The sequence below is a fragment of the Balaenoptera borealis genome (genome assembly GCF_965194805.1).
Source record: "Balaenoptera borealis genome assembly, chromosome: 12".
NCBI classification, from domain to species: Eukaryota; Metazoa; Chordata; class Mammalia; order Artiodactyla; family Balaenopteridae; genus Balaenoptera; species Balaenoptera borealis.
Genome location: NC_138869.1, coordinates 5,555,553 through 5,581,734, shown reverse-complemented (window position 1 = coordinate 5,581,734; position 26,182 = coordinate 5,555,553). Strand labels below are relative to the sequence as shown.

Genomic DNA, 26,182 nt, shown 5'->3' with positions numbered 1-26,182 from the left:
ATTCCCATCACCGTTTTAGAAAAGTTAACTGAGGCTCAGAAAGGTAAAGCCGCTTGCCCAAGGTCAGCAAGCCAGAAGGCGACAGGGGTGGCATTCTAGGGCAGCACTTTCTGACTCTCAGGCCCCGTGATCCTATAAGGGAAATGAAAAAGGCAGCAGCAAACATGGACGTCTGCTAGGAGCAGACAGACACTGAGCTGGGGAAAGAAGGAGGGGATGCCTCCCAAGAACCCCCTCCACCGTGAGCTGGGCCCTGTGCACCCACAGCGACCCTCTCCGAGGCCACCAGAACTGCCGGCACCTGCCTGGCCACATTCCCAGTCATTGGATAGGCCATAAAGGAATTATCAACAAACTTCAGAGGACTGAAACCATAAAAATTTTGTTCTCTGACCACAGCGGGATGAAAGTATAAATCAACAACAAAAATTAACTAGAAAATCCCCAAATGTTTGGAAATTAAGCAACACATTTATAAATAACTTGTGGACCAACTAAGGCACTACCATAAGAAGTTTTAAATAATTTTAGCCAAATGATAAAAAAAATATGACATACCATTGGGATGAACCTAAAATAGTCCTTATAGGAAAATTTATAGTTCTAAATTATATATTAGAAAAAGAAATAAATTGATAATTAAGGGTCTAAGCCTTCATCTCAAGAAGCTAGATGGAGAACAGCAGAGTAAACCCAAAGAAAGTAGAAAAAAGGAAATAATTAAGAGGAGAAAGCAATGGAATAGAAGCAAATGAACAAGAGGGAAAATCAACAAAGCCAAAAGTTGGTTATTTTAAAAGATTAATACAAATGATAAACACCTAGCAAAACTGATCAAGAGAGAGAAAAAACCCCACAAATTACCGTATCAGAAATAAAATAGAGACATCACTACAGATTCCAACAAAAAAAGCTAACTATGATTCATTTTATGTCAACAGACAAAAATAGGTTAATTCCTTAAAAAAATATAACAAAATTGATATAAGAAGAAAGAAAACTCTAAATAGTCATATATATATTGAGGTAGTTAAATTCATAACTAAAAGCCTTCTCAGAAAGAAAACTATAAGCCCTCATAGCTTCACTGGTGAATTAGTCCAAACTTTTAAAGGAAGAAATAAGGGCAACTTTACACAACATCTTCCAGATAATAAAACGAGTAGGAACTTCTCACCTCTCTTTATGAGGCCAGAATAATGCTGATACTAAAGTACGATACAGACATTATAAGAAAGGACAATTATGGAGCAGTATCTCATGAACATAGACATAAAAATGCTAAACAAAATGTTAGCAAATCAAATCCAGCAATATATAAACATAATATTCGTGACCAAACAGGATTAAATCTAGCAAGGAAGGTGGGCCTAACATACAAAAATCAGTAAATATAACTCATCACATTAACAGAATAAAGAAGAAAAACCATATGATCATTTCAACAGAAGCAGAAAAAGCATTTTACAAAATTCAACACTCATTTATGATTAAAAAGAAAACCTTTCAGCAAAACTAGGAATAGAAAGGTACCTCCTCACTCAATTCACAGGGAAAAGCCCATGGCTAACACACTATCTACTGGTGGAACAGCACACACTTCGTCCTGACGGCAGGGACAAGACAAAGCCATCCACTCTCCTCACCTCTGGCGAACCCTGCACTGGAGTTCCAAGTGAGGGAATTAAGGCAAGAAAAAAATAAGGCAGAAAGGGTAGAAAAGGGTCATCTGCATTCCCAGATGACATGACTGTTTACAAAGAAAGTCCTAAGGATTCCACAAAACAAGTACTAGAGCTAGTGAGTGACTTTAGCAAGGTTGCAGGATACATGATTAACATACATAAACCAATTTTGTTTCTATATACTAGCAGCAAACAATTAGGAAATTTAAAAACATCACTTTAATAGCATCAAATAAAATAGTTGGTGAAAGATTTAATAAAATACATGCATAACTTTGCCCTTAACATTACAAAACTTTGCTGAGAGAAAATAAAGACCTAAATCAAAGGAAAGATATACCATGTTCATGGATTGGAATATTCAATATTTATAAAATGTCATTTGTCCCCAAAGCGTTCTATAGATTCCACAGAAATGACAATCAAAATTCCAATACAGGGGCTTCCCTGGTGGTGCAGTGGTTAAGAATCTGTCTGCCAATTCGGGGGACACGGGTTCGAGCCCTGGTCTGGGAAGATCCCACATGCCGCAGGGCAACTGGGCCCGTGAGCCACAACTACTGAGCCTGCGCGTCTGGAGCCTGTGCTCCGCAACGGGAGAGGCCGCAAAAGTGAGAGGCCTGCGCAATGCGATGAAGAGTGGCCCCCGCTCGCCGCAGCTGGAGAAAGCCCTCGCACAGAAACAAAGACCCAATACGGACAAAAATAAATTAATTAATTAATTAAAAAAAAAATTCCAATACACCTTTTTTAAAACAGAAATTAAGTTGACTTGAAAATTTACATGGATGCAAAGAACCTAGAAAAGTCAAAACACTATCTAAAAAGAACAAAAAGAAAGACTCACACTACCTGATTTCCAAATTCACTGTAAAGCTACAGTAATCAAGACAGAAGAAGATTAGAATAAAAGTAGACCAACCAAAAGTACAGAACAGAGTCCAGTCACAGACCCACACATATTCATCACTTGATTTTTTTGTTTTCTACAAAGATGCTAAGGCAATTCAATGGGAAAGGCAAATCCTTTCAATAAATGGTACTGAAAGACACATATGAAAAAAAAAATAAATTTCAATCCCTTCTTCACACCATACAAAGAAATTAATCTGGGATGGAACACAGACCTAAACATAAAGCTAAGAGTATAAAGCTTCCAGAAGAAAAACCTAGACTATCTTCCTAACCATGGGGTGGGCACAGGCAGAGATTTCTCAGAGACAAAAAAAGGAGAAGCCATATACTTAAAAATCGATGAACTGAAGTCCTCAAAATAAATTAAAAACCTTCAAAAGATCAAGAAGATGAAAAGGCGAACTACAGCCTGGGAGAAATCAACTCAGTACATGCTGTCTGACAAAGGACGTGTGCCCCAATATATAAGAACTACAAATCCACAATGGGATAAACAACTGCACGTAGAAATGTGTCCAAGGACTGAGCAGTCATTTCGGAAGACGATCATTGGTCGGCCAATGAGCGCGTGAAGAGGGGAGCGTCCCGTCTACTCCATCGCACGGCCCCCGAGCCACGTGGCAGGAAGCCTGGGAGGAGGGCGAGCGCAGGCCCAAAGGCAGGGTCCAGGCGACTCCGTACCAGCACTACCAGGCAGTCAGAGGAAAAAAGGCAGAGCTGTCTGTTCTCCCGGTCTGTCTTCCAAGACAGACTTTTTGTGGGGGAAAAAAACAAGGTACAAAACAATGTGTATACTAAGGTATCATTAATATAAAGAAAAAATCAGGGGGAGGGCGTGTACATGGATATGCTTGAAAGCGCACAGACTCCTGGAAAGAAACTGGAAACGGTACAAGGGTGGGAAACACTCTGCATCTTTGTGTAGTTCCGATTTTTCCCATCGTGAAAACGTTATCACCTATTTTTTTAGCTATTAAAAAATAAAGTTAACGACGGGCTGGAGGGGGCACGTCACCGTCTTACCTGCCCAGTCAGCGCTCAGAGTGCACGCCAAATGTCTGCATGGACAGCAACCTTCCTGCTGCCGCAGATCAGGGCTCAGGAACCGTGGGCGCCCACAGCCAAGAACGGCTCCCGGGCGTGAGCTCACACTCCAGTACAAGTAGCTGAACAAACCGGGAGGCGGACGGGGGGAGGACGGCGGATGGCAGGAGCCGGGCCGGTCGCCGTGGGAGTGGGGCTGCCGACAAGCCCGGCGGGAGGTTCCACTGAAGTCACACATGGGTCTGGGTGCACGCGAGGCCCGGCGGAGACACAGACGGATGGACACACGTGTGTCCGTGATGACAGATACGCGCGCTCACTCATACCTCCCAGCTCTGTCTGCTGAGGGGCCCAGAAGCAGGGACACCCCAGCTCCAGACCCTGGCTTCGGCACCACTCACTCTCCAAGGAACGGACAGGGCTCCCTGGAGAAATGGCTGATTCCGGGGCTGGGGCAGGGGTGACACCAGATGGGCCTGGAGCAGCATGGGGCCCCAGAAATGAAGCAAGTGCTCAGAAGGCAAAAGGAGGGGGGGCACGTCCAGGGGACACAGGAGAGCCTGAAAGGGCTCCCAGGGCCAAGGCAGGGACGAGCGGAGGAGCAGGGTGACGAGGTAGTGGGTTATAACCCAGCATGTAAAACGTACCCTGATTAAATAAACAGCAAGAAGAGACAACGCTCCCATAAATAAGAATTCCAAATAATTTACACAGACACTCCCCCCCAAGGAGGTGCAGCCTCACTCCCTCTGCCACCCCCACCTTCACCAAGGGGCTTCCAGTGGGGAGGCGGAGGCGGGAGCAGACCCCAGACAGACACCACTGTGTGTGCAAGAGCCGCAGGGAAGGGTGCAAACATGCTACGGGAATTCCAAGAAGAAAAGCATAGATAAACGAACTGTGCTGAGTCCTAACAGAACAGCACATGGCAGTTAAAATCTGGAGCTAAAACCATACCTACCAGCAAAGATAAACCTCAACACAAAATGCTGAATGAACATGAAAAGAGCAAGCCTGGAGTAGGAATACACAGGATGTTATCATTTACACGTAGCTTTAAATAAAACAATATTACATATGATTAGTGAATACAAACCTATGTGGGAGAGGCATTTATATCAAATTCCAGATAGAAAAAAAGGTAACTGGCAGAGCAAACTCATGAGTTCACAGGTATTATCAAGTTCCCTTTTAAAGTAAACTTAAAAATTTTAAAGGTGTGTTGGCTAAGCTACTAGGAAGTACTTGGAGGCACAGCTACTGCACTGAAGCAGGACGGAGACTTGGGGACAGCCGTGAAAGGGGCAGGAGAATGGGCGGGGCCAGAGGAGCCGGGTGGTGTCCACAGCGAGGAGGAGGGGCAGGAGGGGGAGGAGGAGGCACCCTCCCCACATGCCCCAGGGCTTCAAAAAGCAGCGAAGCGTCCTCTTTAAGCTCCCCAGCTGGTGTCACGCCACCCACAACTCCGGGGGTCAGGCATCGAGGACAGGACGACTCCTGAGTCCTGCCCTGGACGTCGGAGCCCTGTGTCGGCTCCACGGGTCCCCGCATCGCATGCGCCACGCCCGGTCTCCCTGCGCCCTCAGTGCGACCACCCGTCTTGTCACACAGGCTGGAAATCCCAGAGCCCCCACCCCCCCACCCCTGCACCCACTGCCTCACTTGCTGGTCACGGCCTGTCCTCTCTGCCAGCGCCAGCCTGGACCGAACCACCGCCATCCCTTGCCGAGACCCAGCCAGCTCCCCATACCCACTCCATACCCCTTGGTCAGACGTCTACCCGTCTACCCGGCCGGGGTGCCTACTCCCGCCGTCCCCCTCCCTCCTCCCCTGTTTACACCCCTCAGCGCTCCCCTTGCTCTCGGGGTAAAGGCAAATGATGGGAGGGTTCTGCTCTCATCAGGCAACCCTAGGAGTGTCCGGAAAGCCACTTGGACCCTCCGCTCACACCTGGCCTCTGCAAGGCCCCATAACTAGGGAAGGAGCCCGTGGCCTGCACACCGCAGTGTTGCCCCCGCTCCCCCGACAGGCTACCAGCGCCCCCAGGGCTGTGTGCAGGGAGCCGTTCAGAGGAGCAAACAGACCACACGCTTCAACAGAGCCAACCCCATAATGTCCACTGGTTCATCAAAATGAGCTGAGTCATCACGAAAAGATGAAATTATAAGCAGTATTCTAGGAAGAATTGTGCAGTGTGACGAAAGAGGGGAGTGTAAAATACATGTTAGAAAGATTCCCAAACTCAGGCGTGATTACTTTTGAGCTTTGCAGTCAGCTTCGTGACTATACGATCTCCCTTTACTGAAAAGGAACGACGTCCAGCTTGGGGGGCGGTGGGGATGGAGGGTACCCGGCTGCACATGACACACAGCCTCACCGCGTCGCGCTGCCCCCGCGTGTCTGTGCTCACTCGAGCTCTCTGGGGGGCTGACAAAGGGTCACAGGGCTTCTCTCCAATGGGTGGGACTGGAGATCGTTTTTGCATCCTTTTCAGTAGTGTCGGATTTTTAATGACAAGCACTTATTATTATTTTTTTAATCTGAAGAAAATGTTATTATAATAAAATGAGTCTCCCCGCTCCCATCTGGGGAGGAACGAAGCTTTCTCCAAACCCTCCATGTGGACCTTCGTTGCTTTAAGGCTGGAAATGGAAGCGGGGTTCCTGCAGGCCAGGGGTGGTGGCAGCATCACACAGAGGTCACGCCTGGGATACCCAGCTCAGCCAAAGGGAGACCGCACGTGTGCCCCGGGCCCGGCTTGCCCCGCTGGCCCAGCCGCTGACGGCAGCCCTTGGGTCTGGGGACCTTGTGCGGCGCTGCCGGGAAGGAGGCTCCCGGGAGGACAGAGTCTGCCTGAGGCCAAGCCACACGGACCAGAGTGAAGTCGAGAGACTTGGCCCTGACAGCCTGCGGGCCCTGACTCAGCCGTGCTCAGAGCAGGAGCGGGCTGACTGTCATGAAGCAGACGCAGTCCCTCGTCAGGTGTGCTCACCTGCGTGGGTCCCTGTCACAGGTGATCAAACGCCCGTGAGCTAACACACCCGCCCCCTCTGGGCACAGTGCACCCTCTCAGTACTGGTCCAGCTGCCGGCCTGGAGCAGGAAAGACGGTAACCCTAACCACGTCCCTCTGCGTACGACGGGGCCGGGCGGCAAGGATTGAGAGGGACCTGCAGAAAGGCCTTTCTGAGCAGCCCCGCGTACACACAACAGGTCCCGATGGAGAGAGAGACGCATCTTCAGAAGAAATTCACTGCAGGCCCTCTGGCAGGGAGCACCCAAACACGCCCACAGGAGAAAGCCAGTCACCTAAACGGGAGCCCCACACCCGTTCCCTCACCCCTGCTGACTGCAGGCAGCCCTGCGTGCTTCCCAAGGATACAGCCACAGCCCGTGCGATGCTCCCCGCAGGCCTGGGGGTGGGGCGAGCCTTGGACCGGAGCAGGCAGGTCACTCAGGCCCGCCGGTCCCAAAGCTCCATCACACCCACCTGGTTGAGACTCCCAAGAGGTCACAGCCCCTAGCTTCTCCCCACCTGAAATCCTGCCATTGCTATCACCTGGACGATGAAAATCTTCAAGCTGCCGCCCCCAGACCCCACTCGTAAGCCGTGTACGTTCTAGGGCCCTGGACGGCTGTGCACAGAGCCTGTGTGCGCGCGTGTGCGTGTGTGTGCATGTGCGCGGGCCGAGAGCAGCTCAGGCGCGTGTCGACATGTGGGTCTGCTTTCAATCGTGCTGGAACAACTCTACCTGATAAACAAAAACAGATCCAAAATAACCTTTGGCAAGCAGCATGTTTTTAAAAGAAAGAGAAGGTCCGAATGATCTGGCAAGAGCAATGCTTAAGCAAACAAACTTGGCCAAGCCGAGCATCCACGGTGCACATCAAAAGGCCCCTCGCAGGCTCCCCGTGACCCGAGGCCGCAGCCAGGAAGGGCGCTGGAGCTGAGGCTCCCCTGGCCCGAAGCGGACAGGCCACACGCTTCCGGCCGCTGGTCGCTACATTTTATCCAGGTCACAGGACCAGACCACAAGTCGGGAGCAGGAGGCCAGCAGGAGAGGGCAGAGCCCCTCGCTCCCCTCCGGACAGTCCCTTCCGGTGGGCCCCGCTGGGCAGGGGGCAGCATGGGGAGCTGTGGGAGAGCCTCAGGGTCCCTGCTCAGGGAGGTGGCCAACTTCACAAGGTTCTAAACCCCCAAAGGGGCCAGTCTGGCATGGCCTCCCCCGCATCACAGCTCACGTCCGTCTGCCAGGCGCCTTTCCGGGGACATGGCTCTTACCAGAGCCGGGCTGCGGTCGCCCTGGGGCCCAGGCCGCATCACCCAAACCCCTCCTCTCTCAAGGCCCAGGTGAAGCTAAAACTGAGGAGGACACCGGAGGTCTGCAGAGCCTGAGGCCAGCACGCTGGCAGGGGCAGGGTCACTCCCGAGCACCCCACAGCAGCCTAGGAAAGTGGGCACGTACCGTGGAGGCTCAAGTCAGGGACGGTGGACCCGGGACAGGCCACTGGAGAGGCACGCAGGTCTACACCCGAAACACGGGGGCCTGGGGGACGACTCAGCTCCTCTGGGCCCTGGTTTCTCCTCGTGTCCCTGGGGGGTCGTGGAGAAGCGGGGGGCGAGGACCACTGTGGCTCTGAGCGGGGACAGTCTCTCGATAAGCAGAGGCACGCGCTCAGCACGGCGCGAGGGCAAGGAGGGCGGCGCCCGGCCTTCCCAGGGTCAAAACGGGACAGACGGCTGCTGCTGTTAAAGGGAGAAGAGTATCACCGGGCCACCCCACAGGGCAGGAGGCAATGGCCAGCAAACAAGGGCTTTTGTGACGCTCTGGGGGGAGAGACACGAGGGAGACAGGAGAGGAAAGGCTGGGAGCCCGGGAGGGGTGAAGGAGAACAGCCTGGGAGGGCAGGCGGGCAGTGGCCGCGGGCACTGCAGCCAGAGGACAGGCCGGGAATCCACGCAGGGGGCCAGGTGACTGCAGGCCACACTGCAGGGCCGGGAACGGGGCCCCTCAGGCCTCCTGAGAGGAGGTGGCCCCCAGCACAGCACGCCGGGCCCCCAGCGGGCCTCCCCAGCGGAGAGTGGCTGCTCGGGCGAGGCAGGTGAGGCCACAGGGAGGTGAGAGAGAAGAGGGAAGGGCAGAACAGAAGCTGCTCTTCCTCTAATTCTTTCTGTGTTTTCTTCCCTAAAAGCCACACAAGAAACAGATGAATCCAAGCTCGTTGTAAAAGATCTGAACACCAATTACAGGGACTGAAACATGAAAGCTCTCTCAGCCCTGAATTCCGCCTTCCCTCCCCCACCCCCCAAGACGGAACCACTATTCACAGGTCGCTGTGCCTCCTTTCAGATCTCTTTTGACGCATTTATACACAAACATATTGCACACATGCATGGCTTTCCTGAACGGGTGGGACCAAGCGGTACACGTGCGGAGACGGGCTGGTGCGTCCCCTTTATCCACAGACACTCACTGAGGGCTCAGAGCAGGCTCGTGGGCCTGGCGGTTCCAGCGTGCTCTCTCCACCCACATTTACGTCACCCTGTCAGGGCCACGATGAGCCTGTCAGTCCACTCACAGCGCGGAAAACCCACGCGCTCCTTGGCTGCTGGGCTCGGAGAGGGCAGGGAGAACAGACGCGGGGCCGGTCCCCCCGGGAAGCCAGGAAGGCGCAGCCTCCACGGCCCCCAAGGCACCAGGGACACTGATCAGGCCGAGGGTCCCGGGGTCCCACCCCAGCTCACCTCCCGCCAGCCACGTGACCCCGGGCAAGCCACCCCTCCCCTCGGACCCTGCAGCCACCTCTTTCCTGAGAAAATGTCGCCCACGCACTTGGCCCCGGTCAGTGTCCGGGGAAGGCCCCCTGAAGGGTGCGGGTCGGCAGCCGAGTGACCGGAGACCCTGGTCCCCACGGCTGCGGAGGGCGAGCTCCTGCCACCTGCAGCTGCTGACCATCTCAGGACGCGCCTGGGACCGAGTCAGGGGCCGACATCAGCGCGCTGAGGGCCGAGGCCTGCGGGCGGCCAGCACCCGAAGGGTTAACGGCCTGCTGCCGGGCCTTCCTGCCGCCAGGACCGCATTAGGGGCGGGAGATGGGCTGCGTCTGGATCACATTAGGAGCTCTGTTGGCAGCGTTCCCTCTGGCGGGCTGCCTCCCCTCCTGCCCCGACCACTCTCCCCACAGCTCAAAGAAAATACCAGGATCCACATATAACCCCGCGCACTCCCCTCCTGTCTCTTACCCCCGTCTTGAATGAAACAAGCTCTTAAACTCCTGACCTTCCGCCCAGTCACCCCGTTCGTTTCTGGCGCGGCAGCGTCGTGGAGCCCGGGGCACAGCTGCCCTCCCCGCGGACGCACGCTGCGCAGACGGGCACGGGCTCCGGCAGGCCGGGGCAGCTCCTCCCGAGGCTGGCCCGGGGCGTCTGTCATCCGAAAGAGCGCAAACACCCCCAGAAAGACCCTCCCTGTATCCTGAAATGCCAACACCGGGGCCACTCAGACCCTCACCGTGCACAACTGGGAAGGCTCCCAAGCCAAGAACAGGAGGAGGGTTGGCAGCCTTTAAGCACCAGAAATAAAACCTTAGGAGAAACAGCTGAAGCTCGCTTTTTAACTTTTCTCGTCTTTCCCCGCCAGAGGCCCCGAGGCAGCGGCTGGATTCGCCAACAGCGCACAAATTCATGTCTTCCCTGGCGTCTGAGCTTCAGCCCCATATACCTCCCCTGCAACTGGATGCCCCCAAATACCTCCAACTTGCTAAAACCCAACCCACGCTCCCCTCTGCCCCCGCCCTCACCCCCAGACCTCTCCCGGCTCCCCCTCAGCAACGGATCCACCACCCCACCTGCTACTTAAGCCAGAGACCTGGGGGCTGTCTTGGACGTGGCTCCCCCCTGCACCTGGCCCCAATCCACTGCCTCACCAGCCTTGTTCATTCCACCTCCTAAACAGCCGTAAGTCCCACTGCACTGCCGCCAGCTTGATCCACGTCCCCTCCATCTGCCTGGACTACACAATGGCCTCCTAATGGTCCCCAGAAAGGCACTCTGGCCCCCCTGCATCCATTCTCCATACTGTCGGCCTCTCTAGCACAGCAGGAAACGCATATGCACACACACAACCACGCTCACCTCTCCACCCTTCAAAACCACCTGCATGTCTCAGTAGCTGCTGGACGGAAACCTCTGGACCCTAGTGCTCTGCCCCCGCCTCCAGCCCCACAGCCCCTCTTCCTCGGTGCCTGTTCTCTGAGCACCAGCCACAGCGACCTTCTCTCAGGCCGTCAAGTCACTAAGCTGCCTCCCCAGCCGGGCCGCTGCACGGTTCCCGCTGCCAGAGCACCCCCCCTCCCCCGCCACATCCAGCCCCACTCCTCTCCCTCACACCAGGGACCTGCCACCTGCTCTCAGAGGACGCTGCCCTGTCGCGAAGAGGCCCTGCCTGGGGCTGCAATTCCACCCGTGCACGCGTGCAGGGCGAGGAAAGGTGCCTGCGGGCAGGCAGATGCAATTACCCAGCGGGACTTGTTCTAATCCACACACCCCTGTGTGTGTCCTCACAAACGCTGGTCACCAACAGCAAGCCAAGGACACGGCTGGCGGTCGGACGGAAGCCAGCTCAGTCCCGTAAGGCTGGCTCAGACTCTGGACTTCCCTTGCCCAGAATCATCTCATTTAAATACTTTTGAAAAGACCGAAAAAAAAGAACTTCTAGTGGCCGGCATTTATTTTTAAACAAGAACATGTTATAATAAAGCATTTTAACAAAACTTCAAACGAAAGCAGGCAAGTGCCTTTACTTTAAAAAGACGTCTCACTTGCCCTTTCCCCATGATTATTACAAGTTGAAGCCTGTGAACAATTAAAGCAATGTTTATGGTATTTTTATTACTGTTTTATTCTTAAAAGAAAGAATGATAAATATTCAGTTTAAGTGGTACACTTGCTCTCTGTGTACTCAGGAAACACTCAACTTTCCTTTAATGAGAAAAATAAAACCAAGAAGGTCGCAGCAGCGCCCGCAAAGACAGCAGGGCAGTAGGGACCACAGCAGCTCACCACAGGCCACAGGTGGCCCTCCTCTCCCTGCGGTGCCAGCCAGAGGGGCTGGCGGGGCTGGGAGAGATGGCCTGGCCAGCCTGGCGCTGCTTCCTTCCTGATGAGTCTCCTGTAACATGAAATGGCTAAGGATGAAGATGGGCCAGCTACACTTCTAGACACAAAGCACTGAAGCAGAGGGGCTCAGTCTTGAGAGAAAGGCGGCTCGAGAAGCCAGCTCTGCGGCCCTGGGCGCCTGACTTACAGTCATTCTCCGAAAATAAGCCAGCACTGGGCCTCCTGGCTGGTGAGGCGCCGAGACACAAGCCTTGAAGAGGAGTGGCCACCGCCCGCTCCACTCCTGCTTCTGGCCCACGGGGAGCAGCTTCTACAAACACAGCCCTCTAAGGTCATCAACTGCATACTTTGAATCAAAATCCTACTCAAAAACAAACTGCTTATTTGCTTATTGGCTTTTTCCTACTGTTTTGTTCACTAAATAGTTTCTGGGGCCTCGTCTGGGCCAAGCTCCGGGTCGGGTGCTGAGAGCACGGAGCCGGAAGGGCGCAGCCTCTGTCCTCAAGGAGGTTCTGCAGTGTGACACGTGGCAGAGACACACATGGGGGCGAGCGGCCAGCCACCCAGGGTGGGGCCGTGGGAGCTGCAAGGAGAGACCCCCTCCGGGCGGGGAGCCGGCCCACGAAGGCCGCAGGTGAGGAACCAGGGCAAGAGGCAGAGGTCGCTGGAGGTGGGCCAGGAGGGGCTGGGCCGCGGGCTTGCTGGGGCAGGAAAACAGACTCCTTGCCGAGTCCCAGTCTCACCTCACCCCTGTAAAGCAGCTTCCAAGAGCGGAGGCAAAGGTAAGAGGAGCAACGCCAAATACTGTTTCGGATTTTCTTTTTCCTTTCTGTGGGTTTTTAGTTAAGAGGTAAGTAAACCTGAATATGGACTCGATTTGGAGGAATATGCTATCAAATTCTGAACTCTCCCTAAAACTTTTATCAACTAAATAGGTATCCACACACCCCTGATGATGCCCCCTCACTATCAAGAACCAACGTGGGTTCCACTTCAGTAACCCATTTAGTAGCCCTGCAAAGACCTGTTTCCTCACAACCGGGAAAGGACCCCACCATTTACTGCTTGTGGAACCCACAACAGGAGTTCCATGTGACAGCAACACTGAACGACGAAGTGTTCTCCCAGGTGCTGGGCACTCTACGGCCATCACCCCTAGTGGGCAGCGCCCCACACCGCCCCCCAGAAGCGGGGACAGAGGGGGCTCTCGGGGTCTGAGCAGTGATGGCCAGTGAAGCGCAGGAGAGAGGAACCTGCCTGTGGCTGGTCCTGGGTCCCTGCCTCTCTTTCTTCGCCGTCTGCGTCTCCGACAGTTCCTGACGTTACAACCCTGATAGCCAATCACTGCCGGAAACATCACTAGCCTAGAATCCCAAGATCAGATCTTAGCGACGGGTTCCCCCTGCTGAGGATGGAAAGAGCCAAAGAGCCTGAGGAGAAGGCTGGCGAGTCGCAGGATGTCTGGGTTTAAAGCAGTCTGGGTCTAAGTGGGGTTTGGTTTTGCTCCTTCACTCCCTGGGCCCCAACATTCCCCCCCTCAGCTAATGGGCCCCAGCTGGACGGACGTGCAGCAGAGACAGGGCCAGGGTCTGACAGGCTCCAGCGGGCGGCCTGGCCGGGAGGGGACACAACTATTTATTTGGAGGGGCCGCACCGTGCCCCCGGGGGAGTTCAAGCGGTCAGATGCGCCCAAGTAGATTAGTGAAACCTGCCTGGGATGTCACTGGCCTTGGGAGAGAGCCGTCCAGTTTGGAGCCTGCCCTGCAGTGCCCCAGTGTCCGACAGGCCCCAGGCACGTGATGGTGAGTGGAGAGACCGGGGGGACTCCGTGGGGGCTCCCGGGGCAGTGGGCATGATGCCCAGAGCCGGTCTTTGGTGCTGGCCAAATGGCTTCAAATGCGGGCTCCACTGTCTAGGTCTTCTCCCCGGTCGGATGGGGTAATGGGGAAGAAAGGAAGAGCAGAGCTGGCCGTCAGCAAGCGACGGACCCACCCGCAAAGCCTTGAAGGCCCACGTCACCCACACGACAACCCCAGAGGGTGAGCCGGGGCTGCGATTCCTCACGAGAAATTCAGAGCTCAGAGGCGTTAAGGGACCTGCCCAAGATTACAGGGGACTGCAAGCTCTTCCTGACTTCAGTCCTTTCTTCCAAAATCTCTATTCGTTTCCTGGGGCCACCACAACACGTCTCGCAGTTCTGGAGGCCACAAGTCCAAAGCCAATGTGTCAGCTGGGTTGGCCCCCTCTAGAGCCTCTAAAAGTACCCCTTCCATCCTCTCTCCTAGCTTCGGGCCATGCGGGCAACCATGCGCATTGCTTAGCTCCAGGCTGCAGAACCCCAGTCCCAGCCTCTAGCTTCATATGCCCTCCTCCCCGAGAGTCCCTGTGTCACTGGACTTGTCATTGGATAAAGAGCCCACCCTGCTCAGGACGGTCTCATCTAGAGATCCTTATCTTAATTACATCTGCAAAGACTCTCATTCCAAATAAGGTCATACTCTGAGGTTCTGGGGGGACACACCTTTTGTGGGGCACAATTCAACCCACTACGGTCCGCCCTCTGTTCCCCAAGACGTCACAACCATCTCACGTGCAAAATACTTTCACCCCATCCCAACATCCCAGATTCTCACCCCATTCTAGCATTAACTCTAATTAGGTCCAAAATCTCATCTAAATATCATCAGCTCAAAAGTATCATCAGCTAAGTCACCTAACTAGGCATGAGTGATCCGGAATAATCTATTCTGGGGCAAGATGCCTCTCTACCTGTGGATCTGTAATACTGGAAAACAAGTTATCTGTTTTTAAAATACAGGGATAGGGAGAAAATGGAAGGAACTCAGAGGTCACTGGTCCCAAGCAAGTTTGAAACCCAGCAAAACAAATTCCATTAGGTGTCCAGGCCTGCGAATGACCCTCTGTGGCTTGATCCTTTGCCCTCTGGGCCCATGGAAGCTCCACTGGCCCTGGCCTCTGGCCTCGCCTCTCTGGCCTCTGCCTTTGTGTCCAGAGCTCTGCCCTTGGAGTCATTCCTCCTTTATCCTGAAGGATAACACATGTTGTAGCTGAGCCCTCCTACCTGTCATTTCCTGCATGTACAATCCCAGAAGTCCAATTGCTTTTTTTTTTAAATTTTGTCGGGTCTCTGTCCCTTTCCATCCTGGCTGGCAGTGTTTTTGCTCATATAACAGCCTCAAAAACCTGTGCGTCTCTCATGTATGTGAAGGGGATCTATGCCATTCAACAAGAGGGTTCTCCATAGATCCTTCCTGGAGAAGCCCAGCTCTTTCCTGGCTTCTGCTAGATATTTGATTGCACCCGTGAGACACACACCCAATCTCTTCAGCAAAGGCTGTCCAGCCTCACCCGTGGCGTTTCTGCAGGGCACGCACTCTCAAAAGTGAATCTCCTGCTTTCAGCATCCTTTGGGATCTGCACAAGCCAAGAATTTCCCACGCCATCAGGAGCTGGTTCCCCTTGCTAATCACAGCTCCTTCCTCAATTCACTCCTTTCCTCTCACATTTTACTATAAGCAGCAAAGGAGAAACCAGGCTGCACCTTCCACACTTTGCTTAGAAAACCCCTCAGCCAACATCCAAGTTCACTGCTACAACTTCTGCTTCTCCCGACGAGTAAATTAGAGGTTTGCACAGCAATAGATACCAAGAGGGTTGGAAAGCACGCTGGGGGAAAACAGGCGCCCAAAAGCAAGAGGAGAATGAACTTTATATTTGCCAAGCAACCTCCATGTGCCCAAGTACCACAGGTCAGTACCTGGGACTCTGAGAGGCAAGTTCATCTTTATAAGGATGAAAACAGTAGCCAAAGATCTCAGAAGCCTCCACTCGCGCCCCTGAGAGCTTAAGGTGGCCGCTGGCCCTGCCTTCCCCTCCTCCACGCCCTGGGCCCCGGTGCTGCGGCCACTGACTGACCCGGTCAGCAGACACCTCTCCTTCCCTCCAGAGCCTCAAGCACCCAAGTCCGCGTCTGCTTCCCACAGAGCCCTCTTCCGCTCCTCACCCTCTCCCAGCTGCCCTCCCAGGGCAGAGGGGGTGCAGGCCCAGGGGGCCCCGAGGGGTCTGCCCCAGGGAGCACAGGGAATGGAAGGGGATCTAGCGTTGTATTCATTCCCTGCCCCAGCTGGGAATTAAAACAGTCACTAGTATAAGCTTAGTTTTGTTAAATGTAAGTCTAGTTTGTTTTCATAGTTTTGTGCTTTATTTTTTAAGATTTGCACTTTTAGTACTTGGAGCAACGCGGATTTGATCTGAGTAGTCTTTATATCCAGGACTGACGGTCTTCACGGGAGCCTCCACGACAGCCAGGGGAGGAGGGGATCACGCCTCACAGTGTCAGGGGACCCTTGCCCTCCAACTCTTGCTGCCGCCCCAGGGAGCCCTCAGGTTGGCCCACCCTGGTCACAAGACTCTTCCCTACGACCCCCGGCTCTGCAGGAGGAATGGGTGGAGGGGAGAGATCTCAAGCTGATGTTTCCTTCACCTGCGGAAGCACCACCGGTCATCCCTCTCGCTCCCGAGATGCCCCTCTCCTGCCTCAGGCTGCCCTGGCCCGGAAATGGCCAACGCCAGGCACAGTGCCAGCAGTGCTCCGGCCTCCCCCTCGCTCAGGGCAGACCCTGCAGGCACGGACCTCGCCCCAGGGTGGCGGTGAATTTCATGTGTCCACTTGTCTGGGCCACACGTCCCAGATATCTGGTTAAGCACTATTCTGGTTCCTGTGAAGGCATTTTCTGGATGAGATTAACATTTAGATGACTAGACTTGGAGTACAGCAGATGACACTCCATAATGATGGTGAACAAGGCCTGAACAGCAAAAGACTGTCCTCCCGGGAAGAAGAGGAAATTCTGCAGCCAACAGCCTTCAGATTTGAATAGCGACTCTGCCCTGGGTCTCCAGATGGCTGTCCTCACAATCACACCAGCCAGTTCCTTAAAATCGCTCTCTTTGTACACACGCACACTCACACGCACACACCCACACCCTGTCGGTTCTGGTTCTCTGGAGGTCGCTGACCAATACAGCCAGTGAGCCAAGACAATTGCAGCACTCGTCTCCACACAGCCCTGCAGGGAGAAGCCCACTTCACAGGCCCCCGGACTCCACGCACCTGGGCTGTGAGCACCTCCAGCGGCCGGCAGCGTCCCCGGCCTCGGACACAGGCCGAGAGCAAGCCCCCACCCCCCCGCACTGTAGCCTCGCTGAGGACCAGAGACCTTCCCTGGACACCAGAGTTCCTGGGAGGTTTCCGAGTTCTAACCAGCCCTTGTTCCCCACCCTGGATTCCCCGTGAAGGAGAAGGGCGGTTAGGGAGCTGTAAGTTTTTCTTTTCCAGTAAACAAAAACCTTAAGCAAAGCCCACCGAAGGGAAGTATCAAGGCCACTGGACACCTTTTAAATCAGAGCCAGACCAGAAGTTACCAGGAGTCGGGGGTGATGGGGAGACCCCAGCTGCCACCCTTCTCCCAGGTCTTCCAAAGATGACGTGGCAGCTGCCAGTGTCACTAGGAATGTGACACTCATCTGGGTGGTGTCCAGACTGTATGGCTCTGAGCAACACAAGGTTCTAATTGTGTTTAATTTGAAATCCTTGTGGTTAAGCAAAAGGGACCCAGAAATGAGTCCACACGTACTTGCCACCCTGACCTGGGGGGTTTGTAGAAAGGGGGAGGGCTTCCACCCAGCGCCCTCACTCATGGGCCACATGCCCCTGAGCCCACACACCCTCTGGAGGCTCCATCTCTTTACAAAGAATGCCTGCTTGAGAGTCTCCCAACAAGCTGGTGCTGTGCCGAGAACCGGGGCGAGCGGCAGTTCCAGAACGGGGGCAGGACAGGCGAGAAGGAGGAGCAGGGCAGAGCCGGCCCCCGGGGAGCAGGCCCCGCAGCTGCACAGGCACAGGGACTGTCCCCCTCCCTTCCCGCTAGACGAGGGGCCAAAAGGAAGGGCGAGGCAAGACTGACCTTGAGGGTAGGGATCTCCACACTGTCACCGAGGCTGACGGAGCCTGAGAGGATGGTCCCTGTCATCACAGTGCCTTGGCCTTTGATGGAGAAGCAGTGGTCCACAGACATGAGGAACGGTCCCGAGGGGTCTCTCCTTGGGATGGAAATCTGGGACGTCAGGAGCTAGAAAAGAGATGCTGGTGCCACACCCTGTCGGGAGAGGAGCTGGATGGGGCAGGGCAGAGGAGGGCAGGGGGTGTGACCAGGGCTCGGGCAAGCTGGCCCAGGAGCTCAGAGCAGACCACCTCCGACTGCACTCCGAGCCTCTGCCAAGGCCCCACTCCCTCTCTCAGTGCAGAGGGAAAGGGCCCGTGGAGGACCCTCCTCTATCCTCTCCCACTGGGATTCCCGCAGCGGCGTCCCAACGGGCTGGGCTCCAGGCCCGCACACAGCCGCGGAGGCAGCCCACTGAGGGCACCCGTGGGCACGTCGCTCCCCAGCCTCACATGCCCGCTCACACTGGGCATCGGCCACCGGCCAGCCCCGGCAGCTCGCCAGCCAGCGTGGCCTCCCCCTCCCCCCGGTGATGCTGGCTCTTGCGCTGGCTGTGTCGCCAGGTAACGTGCAGCTGGGGTCGTCTGTCTGTCCACTCCCCCCCAGGCCGTGAGCACCCCAAGCCGCTCCAGCAGCTGCATCGCGGTGCCTGAAGGGAACCTGAAGCACATTCCCAGGGCAGCAGCCTCTGTCTGGCAGGGCAGGGGTGAAGGCCCCTTCCCCAAGCCCCGGCGGGGACAGAGGGACTGGCCCTCCGCAGTGGGTCTGCTCTTCCTGTTCCGCACGCTCTCCCGCGTGCTTCCGCCTCAGCCAGCCCACTGCCCTTGTGCTCCGCGGTGCTGTCGGAGCTGATTACCAAGAAACAAATGGAAATCAAGACCACGTTAGTCCTCTTGCTTCTTTCTGATTTCGTTAGGGAAGAGACTGTCAAAAAAGTATTTGGTAGTCAATGTCCCAAACTCTTAGTCTCGTGATAACTACTCTTGTGGGAAAGGACTAGAGTCGCAAAACAGGCTTGGCCTGAGATTTGCACAGAGGCTTCTCAAAGGAGTATATGAACAATTTCAATAGTCAGCATTTTTGTGGATTTTGCTTTAACAAAAACAACTGTCCCAGGTTCCTAGACCAGTGCTCTCTGGAGCTGATGAAAAAGTAACAAAAGCTTCACCCAGAAAATGTTTGTTTTGCTAAGTCACCAAGGTCAGCACCGTGTAATCACAAAAACAGCAGCCGTGAACGTGGTCACACCCGACCCTGGCTCTGCGGACCTGGGGCAGGTGGACCCCAACACAATCAACCTGGATCTGAATCCCACCTCCACCTCACGCTCACTGTGAGACATCGGGCAAGTCACTTAACATCTCTGAGTCTCAGGCTCTTTCTTAGCAAAATGCGGATAAATACCTTAAGCCTCTCAAGTCTTGTTAACAATCATGTCATCGTGGATGTTAATAATCACGTAAGGAAAGGACTCAGGGTGGTGCCTGGTACGTGGTAACCAACCTCACCGTCAGAGTAAGCTCTGATATGGCACTGTTCCGGCATGTTACATGTGTGAACACGAACTCCACACGCCAAGTGGTGGTACCATCTCCCTGACTTTATAAGTGAGGGAACCGAGGCCAGAGAGAGCAGGTTAAGCGCAGAAGGTCAGAGACGTGGTGAGGCCAGTGCTGGAACGCGCCGTCCAGGGCCAGGGTCAAGACGCCTCACCCCCGCAGCCTCTGAGCTGCCCGGGGGCTCAGCAGAGGGACTCCACTCCCACTCTGCCCGCTGGGTGCCCTGGGCCCTCCCATCGGCTGGGCTCCCCCTCTGTCCGTGACCCCCAAGCCCGGTGGAAGGGACGAGGATGGAAGCCACGCTGGCCCCGCCTGGGAGGGGCCCACTGGAGGGGCTGGCACAACCCTAGGTGCTGGAATGGGTGGCGCAGCCCCAGAGCCCCAGCCTGGCGGGAGCTGCCTCGTGGACGAGTTTGACGGGGAAAGGGAAGAGGAGGCCCCCGAGGACGTGGCTGCGACTGGAGGCCTGCGGTTCTGCTCTGACTTAACTCCGTGAGGAAGGCGAGGGAGGTGGCACCGAGGGGTCAGTGTGGAGGGTCCCCCTCGCTGGGCCCCCCCGTGGAGTGAGCCGGAGCCCCCAGCGTGGATCAAGCTGGCAGTACCTCAATGAGCTCTGGGATGCCCTGTGGAGCTTCCGTTTCAGGGGCGTCCGGTCCCCCAGGCCTGGCCGCCACGGGTATGATGGGTGCACCTCGGAACCTGGAACAGAAAGACAAGTCCCCCCCACGGTCACCGACGAGCACGACGGGAGGCCTCTGCTCTCACCCCGTCGAAGGCGCCGAGAGGGGCGGTGGCGCTGTGCTCCCCCCTGGCAGACCAGGTCATGGAGGCCCGAAGGGAATGCCTTGCGTTGAACAAAAGAAGTTAGGAAGGGGGCTCCCTGAGGAGGAGCGGTGAAGCCCGGGCCCCAGGCCCCTGAATAAAGACGCCCTTGGAGAGGACCACGGGGCACAGCCCGGCCTCCTGCAGAGACTCGGCAAGCACAGGTACTGAGAAGTCCCTGCCAGACCCGCCCGGAGGCCCCCTCCACAGCCTCCCAGCCGCCTGGAGAGCCTGCCTCTTTAAGAAAAGACTCTAACTATGAGTATACATTTACCTTTTCCACTGGAGAACAAAACACCAGAAAACAGAAAAGAGAAAATATACAACCCATAATCCCATCACTGTGGTGTGCTTTCTTCCAGCCTTGGTTTCTCCGTGCATTGCCGATGAATTATTTTTTTCATATTTTGGTTACAATATTCATACAATTTCATATCCTTCTAGTTTATCTACCATTACATCGGAAAGAATTTTCTATTGAAAAATAACAACAGCAATGATAATAATAAGACTCACTTGACTAAGCCAAGCACATGACCTGGACGCTTTCAATGAAACCCCACAAAACCACCATGGAATTGGCACCACTTTACAGATGAGAAAGTGAGGCTTAGAGAGGTGAATTAATTTGCTCCAAGTCACTGCCATCAGTCTCAGAGCCAACCTCCACCCCATCCGACTCCAGAACCAGGGCTCACGACCACCATGTTACACTCCCGCCTCCCCGCCCCCCCCCCGCCACCTCCGCTTTCATTTTTAACAGCTGCATAATAGTGCAACTCAGAATTCACATGCTTTCCCCCCAAAGTGACTCATTTAGAACATCCCAAATTTTTCACTAGTGTGATAAATATGTTGGTGGATATGACTTTTTTTTTTTTTTCTTGGCCTGGATTTGGGATAAATTCATGAGGTACAGGTCAAAGACTCAACAAACTGAAAAATCAGCAAAATGTGGAGTGAAGACATTCGAAAAGGCTCTTCTCCATAAGGCAATAAGAACATTGGGAAAATGATCAGAAACAACCTTTTCAGAACTCTGCAAATTAACCAAAGGCTTGCAGCAATCTATGGAATGTTTAGTCGAGGAAAACAGCTGAATCTCAGTAAGAATAAGGGAACTTTGTGGCATTTTTACTTGCCTTATTCCTACCCAGCCCTCCCCAACTCTGCAGTAGCCTTAATAACTGGAGTCTGTATTCAGAGTGGAAACAGCAGCTTGACAGCCACTGAAAGCGGCAGAATGTGTCTGAGCTCCATCAAAGCCCCTTTCCCAGAGAAATATCATTATTTTTCCTATCCGGCAGTTCCCTGGAAGAGCCCACCCTTAGACTGAAGCGGGGGCTCAGGCCTCGGAGTCAGTGAGCCAGGACCCGCCCCGAGCCAGGGCCCGTCCCATGTGCACGTCTCTGCCTGCGCTCCGAGCCCCAGGCCCAGGGCCGCAGAAGGGGAAAAGCGTGCTCTGAGAATTCCAGCGATTAACCATAAAGCTTTCGGAAATTCAATTATTGTTTATCCAAACCCTTTTGGGCAATGTATTGTAACAAAACATAAACGCGTTTCGGGCTGGGTGTCCGGCCCTTTCCCAGGCTCCAGAGAAGCTGGCCTTGTTGGTTTCCTGAGCGCGCCACACAATGGGGCATCCTGGCTGCTGGCAGCCCCGGGGGACAAGAGGCCCCTCCTGCCTGGGTTTCAGACCTAGGCTGCTGTCTGGGCTCTAGGAGCACACGGGGCTCCCGCCAGGGGTGTCAGGAAGAGCGTTGAGCACAGCCCCACAGCCCAGGTGGGAGCTGACCCAGAGCACAGCCGAGGGCACCTCCTGTTCCTAGCACCCCTCGCCGCCCACCCCACCCCGCTCCCGGCGCAGCTGTGGTACCTCATGGCGTGAGCTGGGCCCAGACCTGCTGACTGTGCACGCAGGCTGACCTTCATCAACATACAAAAACAACTCACATCAGTAAAAAAAAAAAAAAAAAAAAAGTGCGCATGAATCTGTGTGTGTGTGTGTAACTCGTGTAAAAGATGTAAACAAAGAGAGTCTATGTTTTAGGTTTGGAATAGCAGAATTCAAAATAGTGATACTAAAAAAAAAACAGCGATACTTATTATGCCTTATTTTTCTCACCAGTCAAGCCAGATACAAAAGCCTGGGGTAACTGTGAGCATCTGACTGATTGCACTCAGGAAAGCCCTAGTACAGGGCCACGCACACAACAGGTGCTCCACACGTCACAGCTGTTGTTACTAAGCCCCTACGATGTGCCAGTCTCCGTATCAAATGCTCCCTCATAATAAACACTGTGAGGCTGGACTTATCAGCTCCTACTTTACAGAGGAAGAAATACCAACGCTGAGAGAGAAAGTGAGTCAGCCGTAGAGCAGGTACGGAATGCACTCCTTGTAGGAGCCCGCTGGCAGGAGCCAGGTCACGTGGATTTGGCATCCCACCCAATCCCCGGGGAGAAGGCGGGCACTAAGCAGCCGGCCGTGGCTAAAACATAAACAAGGGAAAAGAAAGGGTTTAAAAGCAGGAGGAAACACAGAGGGAGTCTGGGAGAAAGATGCACCAAGGATGCTGTCAGACAATAACGTTTAGTGGAAAGATAAACAAAAAAGCCTAGAACACAGAACAGTGTCAATGTTGTAATAACAACTACCTCAAACTATGTACAGGTGGGAAAGACTGACAGGGTTCCGAGGGAAAAAACACTTTAATTCGCTGCATTGGGAAGATTGTGGGTACATTTTTATCTTCTATTTTTATTTCTGTTAACACTGATAAATGCTTATGCGAGAGTAATTTTAAATGCTTTCAGAGATAAAGAAATCACAAAGAAAAACAAAGAGCTTGACTACATAAAAATTAGAAACTTCTGCATGTCAAAAAAAAAAGAAACTGAAACAGAAAGACAAACAACAAATGCAAAAGACTTATTTGTAGGAAATATGATAGACAAAGGGTTAATTAATAACAACATCCTTATTAATATTAAACACTCCTGAATATCAAAAAGAAAAGCATTAAAATCACAAGAGGCAAATAGACAAAACACATGGGCACAAATTAAACACACAAAAACACAATTATTTAATACACTTAAGGAAAAATGTTCAGCCTTACCAGTAATTAAAGAATCACATATTATAACAAGAGTAAAACAACATTCTATCCTAAATGTTTCAAATATATATTTTTTAAAATATTTTTTTAAAGTCTTTATTGAATTTGTTACAATACTGCTTCTGTTTTATCTTTTGGTTTTTTGGCCACGAGGCATGTGGGATCTTAGCTCCCCAACCAGGGATTGAACCCGCACCCCCTGCATTGGAAGGCAAAGTGCTAACCACTGGACGGCAAGGGAAGTCCCCAAATATATTTTTAAATTAGATACTAGAGCTCACCGCTGGCACCTGTGTGAAATGGAAAAGAACACAGAGATGCACAAAAGGTTCTAAAGGGCTCCTTCCCTTTGACCTAGTGACCCCATACCTGGGGCTCTCTCAAGAGGAAAAACCGAAAATACAGACAAAGTTTAATGATGGTCAAAGATGTTCACCCAGGACTATTTACTTACAAGAAGGAAAACTTAAGCCATTTCAAAGGGTCAGGAACAGGGTGATGGTTACGTGAAGAACTACTCTATATAATGTTAAGTAATAAAAGCAGAAATCAAAAATGTAAATACTTCATGATTACAATTATATGTTTAAAGAGGGAGAATTGAATTCAGCAAAGTTGCAGGGTACAAGGTCACTTGTGTTCCTATACACCAGCAAAAAAAATCTGAAATGGAAGTTAAGAAAGCAATTCCACTTATAATAGCATCTAAAAGAATTAAATACTTAGGAATAAATCTAACCAAGGACATGTAAGGCTTGTACACCAAAAACTACAAAACCTATATAAAAGAAATTTTTTAAAATCTAAATAAATAGAAAGACATCTGTGTCAATGAATTGGAAGACTTACTCCTGTTACGATGTCCATTCTACCTAAAACCATCTACAGATTCAATGTAGTCCCTATTAAAATTCCAACCATCACTTTCTGCTGGAATGGAAAAGCAGATCCTCACATTCCAATGGGAGGGAATTGCAAGGAGCCCAAATGGCCAAAATAATCTTGAAAAAGAAGCAGAAAGTTGGAGGACTCAGCTTCCCAATGGAAACTTTCCTCAAAGGGACAGTAAGTGAAACAGTGCAGTACTGGCATAAGGACAGACAGAGACCAGTGGAACCCACATATATTTGGTCAATTGATTTTTGACAAGGACAAAAGGGAAAAGGACAGTCTTCAACAAATGGTGCTAGGAAAACTGGATATCTTCAAATGAATGGAGGTGGGCCTTTAACATACACCATACATAAAAAATAACTAAAAATGGATCAAAGACCTAAACTTAAGAGCTAACACAATAAAATTCTTAGGAAAAAAATTGGGGAAAATCTTCATGACATTGAATTTGGCAACAATTTCATGACTATGACACGAAAAGCACAGGCAAAAAAAAAAAGAAAAAAGAGATTGGATTTTATCAAAATTTAAAACTTTTGTGCATCAAGGAATACTATCAAGAAAGTGAAAAGACAACGTACAGAATGGAAGAAAACATTTGCAAATCTGACAAGGGATTAATGTCCAGAATATATAAAGAACTCCTTCAGCTCAAGAACAAAAACAACGTGACTAAAAAATGGGCAAAGGACTTGATAGCCATTTCTCCAAAGAAGACATACGGTAGCCAATAAGCACATGAAGAGATGCTCAACATCAGTCACTAGGGAAACGCAAACCAAGACCACAATGAGATACCATTTCATACCTACTAGGATGGCTATGAGAAAAAAGGAAAACAACAAGTGTTGGCGAGGATGTAGAGAAACTGGAGCCCTGATGCACTGCTGATGGGGATATAAAATGGTGCACCCGCCATGGAAAACGGTATGGAGGTTCCTCAAAAAGTTAAACATAGAATCACCATGTGATCCAGGAATCCCACTCCTAGGTACACACCCAAAGGAATTGAAGCAGGGACTGGAATAGATATTTGTACACCAATGTTCACAGAAGCATCATTCACAACAGCCAAAAGAAAACAACCCAAGTGTCCATCAAGAGATGAACAGATAAGCAAACTACAGCCTATACACACAATAGAATACTATCTGGCTATAAAAAGGAGTGAGAGTCTCACACATGCTACAACACGGATGGACCTAAAGCATTATGCTAAGTGAAACAAACCAGACACAGAAGGCCAAACATTTCATGATTCCATTTATACGAGGTCCCCAGAACAGTCAAGTTCACAGAGACAGAAAGCAGAACAGAGGTTACCAGGGCCTGGGGGAGGTGGGGGGGGAGGAGTGACTGGTCAGTGGGGACAGAGTTTATGCTGGGGATCATGAAAAAGGATTAGGTTATTAGGTTAGGAAGGTATTTAATGCCACTTAATTGTACCTTTACAGATGGATAAAATAATAAACATTATGTTATGTATATTTTACTACGATTTTTTGAATGTGGAAGAAAGGGTGGGGGTGATACTATGCACGGTGAAAAGACAGGAATGGAGTAAACCAAAATGTCAGCAGCTGCTCTTCTGAGAAACCTTTGGGTGGTCTCCACTTTCTTTTAACTCCTTTTCTCTATTTTCCAAAGGTTCTTTCAATTACTCTTTGGATAGTAAAAAAAAAGTTTTGTTTTTTTAACACTTTTTAGGTGTTGATATGTACATAGCTCAGCAGTCTAAATTTCTCCTTTCTAGATAGAAAGTTTCTTCACGTTTGGACCAGCATTTACAAAGGATTTACCTAACAAGGGACCATAAGAAAAGGAAATCGTCACATTTAAAATGATTTAAAGAAGTTCTCGGGGCTTCCCTGGTGGCGCAGTGGTTGAGAGTCTGCCTGCCAACGCAGGGGACACAGGTTCGAGCCCTGGTCTGGGAAGATCCCACATGCCGCGGAGCAACTAGGCCCGTGAGCCACAACTACTGAGCCTGCGCGTCTGGAG

The 26,182-nt window shown here is 52.2% G+C and overlaps 1 protein-coding gene across 11 annotated transcripts in view; it reads right to left on the bottom strand.

Annotated features, from left to right (window-relative positions):
* The window catches only part of EEFSEC (eukaryotic elongation factor, selenocysteine-tRNA specific), a 197,712-nt gene that overhangs the window by 107,632 nt on the left and 63,898 nt on the right, over window positions 1-26,182 (bottom strand). For all 11 annotated transcript variants that reach the window (XR_014232246.1, XR_014232247.1, XR_014232248.1 and 8 more), the window contains 2 exons: window positions 19,947-20,043; window positions 17,750-17,914 (listed from right to left, as the gene is read on the bottom strand). Coding sequence is in view for 4 of the 11 variants with exons in the window: in XM_082345253.1 (XP_082201379.1) it covers window positions 17,750-17,914; window positions 19,947-20,043 (262 nt within the window). In the remaining 7 variants the exon portion in view is untranslated. The remainder of the gene's footprint in view (window positions 1-17,749; window positions 17,915-19,946; window positions 20,044-26,182) is intronic.